This window comes from Nannospalax galili, unplaced genomic scaffold, assembly GCF_000622305.1.
Source record: "Nannospalax galili isolate Female #2095 unplaced genomic scaffold, S.galili_v1.0 scaffold75, whole genome shotgun sequence".
Taxonomy (NCBI): Eukaryota; Metazoa; Chordata; class Mammalia; order Rodentia; family Spalacidae; genus Nannospalax; species Nannospalax galili.
In genome coordinates this window covers 9,359,626-9,370,604 of record NW_008339433.1, presented here as the reverse complement: position 1 = coordinate 9,370,604, position 10,979 = coordinate 9,359,626, and the positions used below count along the sequence as shown (strand labels likewise).

At 41.0% G+C, this 10,979-nt stretch overlaps 1 protein-coding gene across 4 annotated transcripts in view; it reads right to left on the bottom strand.

The window, feature by feature from the left end:
• Positions 1–10,979, bottom strand: part of Tmem255a (transmembrane protein 255A) — a 63,415-nt gene that overhangs the window by 5,832 nt on the left and 46,604 nt on the right. For all 4 annotated transcript variants that reach the window (XM_029563975.1, XM_008833936.1, XM_008833937.3 and 1 more), the window contains one exon: positions 5,293–5,436. In XM_029563975.1, coding sequence (XP_029419835.1) covers positions 5,293–5,436 — 144 coding nt within the window. The remainder of the gene's footprint in view (positions 1–5,292; positions 5,437–10,979) is intronic.

The following is a 10,979-nucleotide window of genomic DNA, read 5'->3' as shown; positions in this document are numbered from 1 at the left end:
GTGTGTGTGTGTGTGTGTGTGTGTGTGTGTGTGTGTGTGTGTGTAAAGCCTAAAAAAGGAGACAAAGAGGGTAAAATAGGTGATGAGAAATGATTGGGGGGTGGGCAAAAAGACGCATAGAAGATGAAAGGAAATGAGACATTGGTGGGGAGTTGAGGGGGAACACACTTTGTTGAAAAATTCCATCATATCTAATACCTTATATGCTAATTTAAAATTTTTATAAGAAAGTAGGCAGGTTAGATAAGGATATTATTTCTACTTTAGTCACCTCTTCATATGTATTTACATATAGTTTGGTCTTAAGGTAACTGGCTTCAGAAGAGAGGAAGGCCACATGACATAGCTAGCTGTCAACAGCTCAAACTTGGAGGTTGGTAGTATGGGCTCATTCTCAACTCTGCCTATCACTGAGCAAGGGATCTCAAGAAAGTTAGTGTATCTGTTTCTGACTGTTGCTTTGTCTTTAATTGAGGTTTGTTATGTGATTAAATGATTTAACATTAGCTAAGCAAGAAAATACTAATAACATAATTAAAAACTAAGAATTTTAAATAAATAATGCTTAATGAACTGTCATGATAAGAATTGTTTGTCCCTCTCTTCCCTGGCCTGTCTACCCATAACTCTAATGATTTTCTTGCTCAAGGAGGGTTGGCATTTTCCTTTTTTTTTTCTTCATTCTTCTATCCCCCTCAGCTCAGAATGGTGTTTGGGAAGCCTGGAGGAACTACACAGATAATAAGAAGCAAGAAACCAATTTCAGGGTCTTGAAAATACCCATCAAATAGAATAAGAGAACTGCAAATATTCTACTGTATTGGGGCTACATTAAGAGATGGTTTGTTTTTTATTAAATGAACTTACACTAAATTTTCTCAAGAGTTCAAGTGGTATTTCATGTCATTTTTCCAGGCCCCTAGTGATCTTGAGTCAGCTCTAGCATGAGGTTTCTGGAACCTAAGACCAGTTGGGCAAGTCTCTTCCCCAGACCAGACCTCTGTATTCCTGGGAAGGAGATGTCTAGATTTCTAGGTCATTCATAAGACACTGAAATATCTCTACCATATAATGTTAGGAGTGAAGAGAGACTATCCTCCTCCTTCTCCTCCCCCTCTCCCTCCTCCCCCCCCTCTCTCCCCTCCTCCCCCCCCTTTCCTATCCCCATCCATTTTTTCGCTGAGTTTAAGAATGAGTCATGGAATCTAGAATGTCTTTGAAGGCAAAAAGACTTGAGACAGTGGATCCAAAACAAGTCAGATGTCTTCCTAAAAATTACATTGTTCCCCTTCCTCCAAGAAGATACTCTTTATTAAAACAGTCCAGGCTAGTGTGGTGGCACAGGCCTATAATTAGCCAGCACTTGGGAGGCAGAGGCAAGTGTATCTAAGGATTTGTAGCTCGCCTGGCCTACTTAGTGAGTTCCAGGCCAACCCTGTCTCCAAAAAAAAGCAGTGATGTGTTGCTTAATAACAAGGGTATTTTCTGTGAAATGCATTACTAGATGAAGTTGTCCTTGGGCAAACTTGTGTATTTAAAGTACAGTGTCAGTGGGCAAGATAGTCTGTCGGGGCTAGGACCACTATATATTCAGTCCTTCACTGACTGAAAGTCATCATTGAGCTCATAACTATACAGACTTCCTAATTTTCCTTTCTATATCCCTCAAAATCTCCAGTTCACCTCTCTGATAGTTAATCTTGATTGTCAGCTTCAGTGGATATGGAGTTGCCTAAGACACACATCTGAGTATGTCTTTGAGGGGATTTCCAAAGAAATTTACCTGAAGAGGAAAGACGCACTCTGAATGGTAGACAGTAACATTCATGGATTCTGGACTAAAAAAGTAGAAAATGAGAACCAGAATTCATTTCTTTCTCTTTCCTAACTGCACACACATCATGTGATCAGCCACTCCATGACCTTCCTCACCATGATGGACTCAACCCTGTAAGCCAAAATACTCCCTTCCTTCCTAAAATTGGATTTCTTTCCAGAGGGGCGGGGGTCAGGTATTTTGTCACAGCAATAAAGTAATTAATATAGCCTTCTTTTCTTCTCCTCTCTTGTTGCTTTCTTCGATTAAGAACTCTCTCCTCTTGACCAGAGAGCAAACCAAAAACCCACAGGGCCAAGAATCTTTGTGCCTAGTCATGTGGCATTCTATCCTAAATCTCACGATAGGGATGGCGAGAGGAAGCAGGGCAGTTTTAGGTGTTCTCAGCCACTGATGGTAAGGACAAGTTCTTGCAGTACAGCTAAAGTCAGTTCTGTCCTGAGAGGCACTAAAAGGCTCCTGTGGGCAGCAGCTGCTCTGGGTGGCAGTTGTACACTGTGATCATAAAGGAGAGAGTACAACAGCCTATGAGTTTTCACTTTTCACTTTCATGTTTGGGAAGTACTAGGGGGGCAGTAATTCTCACTTCCCTTTGAGGATAAAATTGGAAATCTAAAGGATAAAACTGAAGGTTCCTGGAAGCACTAGGGAGCTAACTGGCTACAGTCCACACACCCTTGGAGTTTGGGGAGGAAAAAGGCCCACAGTACCAGTGCATAGTTCCCTAGCAACAACAGGCAAGCACCTTGGGAAAGATTTGACTTTGTTGCAGCTAGAGAGCTGGCTTGGTACATTTTGGTTCTTGCTTGAGGGTTGAGTTTTACTAACATGATGAACTTTGAATCCTTCCATACCACAAGGAGCATCTAAGAGGCCCACTGATGGTCTAGTCAGCTCTAACTTCCTGAGCTGCCTCTCAAATGCCTGGGTGCCCTACAGGCTGATGGTACTAATAGGGCACTACCGTTCAGGAATACAGATGGGTCTCCACTCCCCACTTTGCCTGCCTCCTTTCTGCCTGATGCCTGTCCACATTCTTCAAGGTCTATGTACAGTTCTGTGAAAGCCTGCCTCTCTCTGAGAGTGACTAGCTAGAGAAGTTAAGTTCCAAATGGGAAGAACTCCAGGACTTGTTGGTTTTTAAAAGTATCCCCCCTCTATTCTACCCAAGAAAGCAAAGGCTGAGAAAATGGAGAGAAGAATGCACAAGATGGAGAGAAAGAAAAATTGAGGCAGGAAGAGAATAAAAGGAGACTAAAGGAAAAATTTTGACAGGGGGAAGGGAAATAAAGAAAAACCAGCATCTCAGCAACCTGTACCATCTACTCCCCATGTGACAGGATTGAAGCAATCCTTTTATTAAATGGGCTCAATTTATGAGTCACTTTTAATGACTTAAGTGAAACATTGTGTACTCTTGGGTGTTTAATAAAGAGCATAAACAGTGTCACTTGCATTTTGTGTAGGTTGAGACTTTTGAGCTTAAACTTGGCAATTCACCAAGTGGACAGGAAAGAGACAAGTCCATGGGTAAAGTAGAGGGACAGGCCTAGCATTGCAGAGTGAGAAATATAGCTGGGAACCTCATGGTTTTATATAAAGTTACTTTGGATTCAATTTCCCAACAGAAGTAGAAACTAATAGTTAATGTGTTATAGAATTTGTACTTCTTGGATGAAACCAAAGAAGTCATAGGGAAATTATTTCAAAGGATAAGAGATGCTGGGGGAGATGAGCAAGGAGGCAAAAGCCATCTCAGCTTTATTCCTCCTGTTTGAAAGTATGGGGAATTCATTAGAAGCAAGGATGCATTGGGATGCAAGGTTGAAATAGCACTTACAGCTTCCTCAGGACCAACTGACCCACAGCCCTTGCTCATGTCTCAACACAAGAAATGTTTCCCATGCTTCCTAAGTGGACCACTACACAATAAAGGCATGATTTTGAAGGATTAAAACAGAACCCTATGAAGAGCCATTGAGATAGCTCAGAAGGTAAAGGCACCTATCACCAAACCTGAAGACCTGAGTTTGATGCCTGGGACCCACATGATGGAAGGAAAGAACTGACTCCTACAAATTGTCCTCTGACTTGCCCACACATGTCTTGGCACAGGCATACACACACACACACACACACACACACACACACACACACACACTCACTCACTAAATAAATAAATTTAATTAATTCAATAAATGTCCTTGAAGCATTCATGGGCTCTTAATCAATAAAAGCAAGTTCATTCTGAATGTCTTTCCTTCAAAGGGCTTTACCTATGGTCTCCAAATTACTAGTTAGCTAGATTTTAACATAACCCTATTCTTACTCGGTCAATGCCTCACAGTTACTTCTTTGGTTTAGAAGCATCCCCCAAAGGCCTAGGTGTTGAAGTTTTGGTCGCCAGCACTAGTGGGAGGTAGTGCAACCTTTTATAAGGCAGAACAACACTACCCTAGTTATGAGTTGTCATACCTTAGTGAAGGAAAGCTACTAACACAATCACTGTTCATGCCAAAAGACCCATTTTATGTGTTTTCCAATGCTTCTCGTTCAATGCTTTGCACACAATGAATCCCTTTTGCCTTTTTCTTGTTGTTCTATTACTTTGCATACTAACTCAGCTCAAAAGAAAAGTTAAGGGAGCTGCAGAGATGGATCAGTGGTTACAAGCACTCTTTGCCCTTGCAGAGGATCCAGGTTTGGTTCCTAGCACCCACATGGTGGCTAACAACCATCTCTAACTCCAATTGCAGGAGATCCTATGCCCTCTTCTGGCCTCTGCAGGTACTGTATAACATGGATGCACTTAATATACATGCAAAACACTCATACACATAAAAAATAAAATTTAAAAAGGAAAAGTTGAAAGTGAAAATTTGGTGACAGTATTTGTGACTTATGTGATAATAAGGCAAAAAGAGGGAAAGGGCATTGTAAAACTATTTCCTCTGTTCTAGTCAGGATGTCTAAAGAAAAACAAAGGGATATCTTCACTGGAGGTTTGCATCATACCTTTGTATGACTCCTAATCCCCTGTGCCAGGACTCAGGTCTAGAACTCTCCTCATGGCAGAATAATGAAAAAAGTCTCTCTTGACCAGAGGTCCATGGTATTAGCACTCAAGCTGCCTCTTCCTAGCCAAGTTATCTTCCCTTAATGTAGTTAAGTACAATTTGGGATACCTCACTCCTACCCTCCTCTATTTTCTTTCCTTCTATGTTTTTTCTCTCATACCTCTCCAACCCTCCCATGTCTTCCATCATTGCTTGCTTGCATGGTCCTTAATCTAGTCACTGGTACTCACAGACTGATAAAGGTCTTTAGGAGTAGAGAGCCTAGCTACCTCCTATTTGCTATAAAAACAAGGGAAATTTTCCACAAATAAGTTGAAGAAGATATCAAGAAGGACTGAATGAATAAAGAGGTTTTTTTTTTTTTCTCTCCAAACATACCTGGAAGTCATAAGCAGAATAAGGTGGCAGGTGAGGAGGGCTATGGTAGTAGGTATTATATGAAGCCACTTGGGGACGAGCATAGTAAGAAACAGTCGGATGAGCATTTTCAACAGAGCAGTTCAGTGCTGGAAGGGTAGGGTTCTGCAGAAAAACAAATTATAAACAATATAAACTTTCATCACTAGGACAATAGTTAAATACACCATAGCACAGGTATATTATAGTATATCATGCAGCTATTGATGAACAAAGATTCAAGTGTATAGTTAGTGATAAAGAGTGTTATCCAGGGTACACTGTAACTTTTTTAAAACTGCTGTGGACTGGGAAGATTTCGCTCAGTGGTAGAGCATTTGCCTAACATGTTCAGGGCCCTGGGTTCAATTCCCAGTACTACAAAAAGCTACTGTTTTAAATTAATATATTATGTTCCTAATTTATGTTTTTTTAAAAAGACTCAAATAATTAGATGTATATATTTGTAAATGCAAAGGAATTAAACTGGAAGAGTCACAACAAACTTATTTGTAGTTACGTCTGGAGAGGGGATGGAGATTCTTAACTTTCTATTATATATGACAAATTTTCTCATTAATATGTATTATGTCATCTCCTCCCAACTTTTTTTTTGAGACAGGGACTCACTATGCAGCTCTGGCCAGCCTGGAACTCACTAATGTAGATCAGGCTGGCCTTGAACTCACAGTGATTCAATTTGCCTCTGCCTCCGGATTTCTCCCCAAATTTTTCACTTGAAAAATCCAAATCTACACATAAAAATTGAAATCACTGACATAACACTTTCATTACTTTTTCAAACAAAACATGTAGAAATTATTTTCTGCCATTTTTATAACCCGGTGGTACATGTAGGCCTTTCAGGGCTAAAGCTATTCCTGTCCAGGACAGAGACCTGCTTATTAGTTCCTGCCTTCATTTTGTTTTCTGTTGCTGTGATAAAACACTGATGAAAATCAACTTGAAGAGGAAAGGATTTGTTTCATCTTATACTTCCAAGGAACATTCCGTGTTTGAGGGAAGTCAGGCAGGAACTTGGAGGTAGTAACTAAAGCGTGAAGCACGGATCATGGAGGGATGCTACTCACTGTTTGCTCAGTCCATTTTCGTATACAACCTAGGACCACTTGCCTGGGGATGGCACCACCCACAGTGAGCTGGGCCTTCCCATATCACTCAACAATAAAGAAAATGTTTCGCAGTCATGCCTATTGACCAGTCCCGTAGAGGAAATTCCCTAGTTGAGGTTCCCTCTTTCCAGCTGTGTCACGTTGACAACTGAAACTGTCCAGCATAGTTCCAGGGTAGTTCTTTGTGCTTTTTACCACATGGATCAAAGTGCTGGGCAAATAATTTTTCTGTCTTCCTTGTCATAGACTCCTCCTTCATTTGTGTGGATAATCAAGAGCTCTCTGAAAGATGAATGTCTTCTTTCCAATACATAGCTACACTACATTAACAGAGAGCAGAAGCTTCCTCTTGAGTAGTGAAAACATGTGAGTAGTTTTGGCAGTGGCACAGGCAACTATGTTAGGATGTTGGCAAAAGAAACTCCCTTACAGCAAGTTTCAACACAGTACTGTTGCTCCATTCCTTGCAGTGGGTTACTATTTACTTCTAGGCAGTGTAAAAAGCCACAAGCTTAAATCATTACAATGCAGCTCACAGACAACTAGTGTGTAGGAGAGGCCTTAAGACCTTTACCATTCCAAGGGCTGGCTCATTTTACAAAGGAAGAGCTCTGAAAAATTCCCTTATTTCTCCACCAGAATTCTAAGAAAGAATTTCAACCCTGAAGGAAGAACCAGAAATTATGTTCCCTTGGTTTTGTGTATTAGGTAGGCCAAGGATACAGGATAATATCTGAAAAGAAGTTGACTATTACAGAGAAAGAAGCACAGAAGAAACATAAAAGGAGAATTAAATAAGCACAGGAAAGCCATTGAAGAGCCAAGACTACAGGAAATAGAGAAAACAGGGTGATAAAAGAGAGGAAGATGAAGATGTAGTAAGGCAAGGGTGAATAGTTGGGCAGGGATGAGACAACATAGATGACCCCAAACAATGATCTGGCTATATTTTAAATCAATAATTATGATTTTCTAGCATCTTGTCAATATTTATGTGCACACATGGGGGTTTGTATGTGTGTCTGTGTGTGTGTTTGTGTGTGTGTGTGTGTGTGTGTTTCAGTTGAAACTCTCTCCCCATTATTGATCAGTAGCATTCTGAGCTCTAGTTAAACAAAAGGTTACTAGGAAGCACGGGAAATGCTGAGAGCAATCTTGCCTGGACAAAACTGACTCTGTTGAAACAATGGTCATGGACTTTAGAAAGAATGCTGCTTTCAGTCTTCTCTAACTTTGTCCAAACCAGAGGCAACACTTAGGGGAAAATGTCAAGATATGTTCGTTTTTTTAAAGAGTCATCTTAAATCTCTAGTCAGCAAACACTGCATTGATCATTTCTCTAGGATTATTTCAAGCACTCTGGTTAGGGTATGAAGACATCCTTTTTCATTTCAGGATCCCACAACTCTGTAAATAGTGGCTCCTAGCCCATTGTATTGACATGCTGCCAGCTCACAGTACTTGGCTCCTATTGTCGCTGGAAATGGCTTCCGTCAGCCAGAACCCTTGAGCCTCCCTATAGACCCCAGGACACTCTATTGACAGAGGAGACACACAGGTTTGCAACTACATTTGGAGTTAAGCCAATGATTTTGTTTGGGCTCACCTATTTATGTTCCAGAATTTTCTACATCATGTCCTCATTTTAGTGAAATAATTTCCTTGGTGGCCTCATGCTATACCACCACTAGCATTTTCTCATTTCATTAATCAAATATTTTTTCTATGAGCTTTTTTTAAATCTTTTATTTTCCTCATGAGTCTTTGATAGAACTCCCAGGATAACATTTGATAATGCTCAGTATTTCCCTCGATCTCCACTCTTACTGTTAAAAATGCTCCCAACATTTGGAAACAACTCAATTTTAATTTTTAGTTAAAATAAACAAGAAGGTAATGTTTGTTGCAACACTTGAAAAATTAAAAAGGGCTAGCAAGATGCTAGTTAGGGGAAGCAGGAATGGCATTGAAAGAGTAAGAGCTCTGGCATCTGGCAGATCTGATCTGGGCTCCAGTTCAAATTCTCCTACTTAGTTCTGGGCAAATCACTTGACCCCACTTGATCTGTTTTCTCATTTGTTAAATGGTGCTAGTTCTTACTACCTTCATGAGTTAAATATTGAAAGTATGTAATGAAGATCAAATAAAAGTAAATGTTCTAAAAGGCCTTTATAAAGGGTAGGAGGCCATTATTGCACCTATCGAAACCATCGGCAAGCTCCTTTATCCTCTGTACATAAAAAATAACTATAATGAAAAATTCAGAGATAAATTTATACATCTCATCTTAACCAATTTTTGAAATGTAAACCAAGATCTAAAATTGGGAAATAGCAGTCTCTTAAACAAATGTGCTATAATGTAGGGTGTGGTGGTGTTTGCTTTTAATCCCAGCACTCAGGAAACAGAGGCAGGCAGATCTCTGTGAGATCAAGGTCAACTTGGTCTAAATAGTGAATTCCAGGCCAGGCTATGGAGACTTTGTCAAAAAAATGTGGTATAGCAAATTTTGCATCTGTTAAAGGTCTAGTGTCTATAATAGAAGAAAAATGCTTAAAACAGGCAGGGCCAGGTGTGGTAGCACAAGCCTGTAATCCTAGTGCTCAGGATTGAGGCAGGAGGACTATGAGTTTCAGGTCTGCCTAGGCAAAAAAGTGAGACCTTATCTCCAAAAGCAGACAAAAATAGTAAAAAATTTAAATAAACATTTCTCCAAAGAAGGTATACAAATAGTCTACACACATGAAATAGGCCTGAAATTATTGGCCATTATAGAAAGACAAGTTATAACCACAACTTTGTACTTACCAGAATGTTTATAATTTTAAAAAACAAGAATTAGAACTTCCCTGGGCTGCACAGCCTCCAGTGTCCTGGTCCCAGCACCTTCCCTGGGTAAGTCCAGCCCGCCCAGCGTGCCTTGACTCCCCCAGCCTCTTTCACCCTCCCAGCTCCCCCACGGAGTCTCTCCTCCTAGACTGGGTACAGGCCCATTTCTTGTCTTGGTACTCCAGACACTGGGGCCTACCTCTTGGCCCAGGGCCACCACTGCTTCCTGATCCTCTGCATCCAGAACAACCCAGTTCCTCCCTACCATCCCCAGGAACTCTCTGGGCCTGGTTCCGCCCTCACTCCCTTTACTTCCCTAGGCTGCACAGACTCTGGGCAGCCTGGTGCCAGCACAGCCTCTGGGCGGCCTGGTGCCAGCACCTTTCCTGGTCCCCAGGAGCCCTCTGGACCAGGTCCCACCCTCATATCCCTTTGCTTCCTGGGCTGCACAGCCTCCCTTGTCCTGGTACCAGCACCTTCCCTCCCAGCTCCCCTGAAGAGTCTCTCCTCCTAGGCTGGTTACAGGCCCATTTCTTGTCTTGGCACCCCAGACACCAGAGCTAACCTCTTGAACCAGAGCTGCCACTGCTTCCTGATCCTTTGCATCAGGACCAACCCATTTCCTCCAGGAACCCTCAAGGCCTGGTCCTGCCCTCACCTCCATTTACTTCCCTGGGTGGCACAGCTACCAGCTTCCTGAGACCAGCATCTATCCTGGGCCCTTCTCCCAGGCCATCCCAGCCCCCAAATTCTTGAGGGCAGCATCTTTCCTGGAGGGACCCATACCTTAGGAGAAAGCCTGATAACGTCTGAGCCTAATCTCACTTGGGCCTCTGTGGGAACTCCTGAAGACAGAAGCAATTAGGCTTCTCCAATACAAAACCAAAAGACAGAACCTGAAGCCTAGACCAACCAGCTTTTCATGTCCAACAAGTAAACCACAAAGGACCATAAAGTTTACAAAAAGAAGCAGATCTAAACTCAACAATGGAAGGCTTGAGTCTCACACAGAATCAGAAACTACAAAGGAAATCCACATGTCAAAGTCACAAAGAAAAAATAATAACATGAAAAACCAAAATAATATATCCCCACCAGGTACCAATAGTCCTCTAGAGGAGTACAATGAGAACTCCCTAGAGATAACACAGGACATGAAACTCAAAAGAACAATTATAAACATGATAAAAGAATTCAGTGAATTTAAGGAACACACAAAGAAAGAAATCAAAGAACTGAAGGAAGATAGGGATAAACTTCTGAATGAATTCAGAAAAGAGTTAGAAATATTGAATAATACTCAGGCTGAAATGAAGAAGGAAGTGAAACACTCAGTAAGCCAATTAGAAATGACAGGAGAAAGCCTCACCAATAGGATGAAAGAAATGGAAAACAGAATATCAAGACTGGAAGATAAAGTGGATGAATTAGACCACTCAAGCAAAGACTATGAAAAAATTTTAAAAACACAAGAATGGGATATGCAAGAATTATGTGACACCATAAAAAAACCAAAATAAGGAATCATAGGCATACAGGAAAGAGAAGACTTTCAAGATAATGGTATGGAACAGATCTTTAACAGGATTGTAGAAGAAAATTTCCCAAAATCAAAAAAATGACATGCCCATACAAATACAAGAAGCATATAGAATACCAAATAGACAGGACCAGAAAAGAAACTCCATAGTACATCATAGTAAAAAC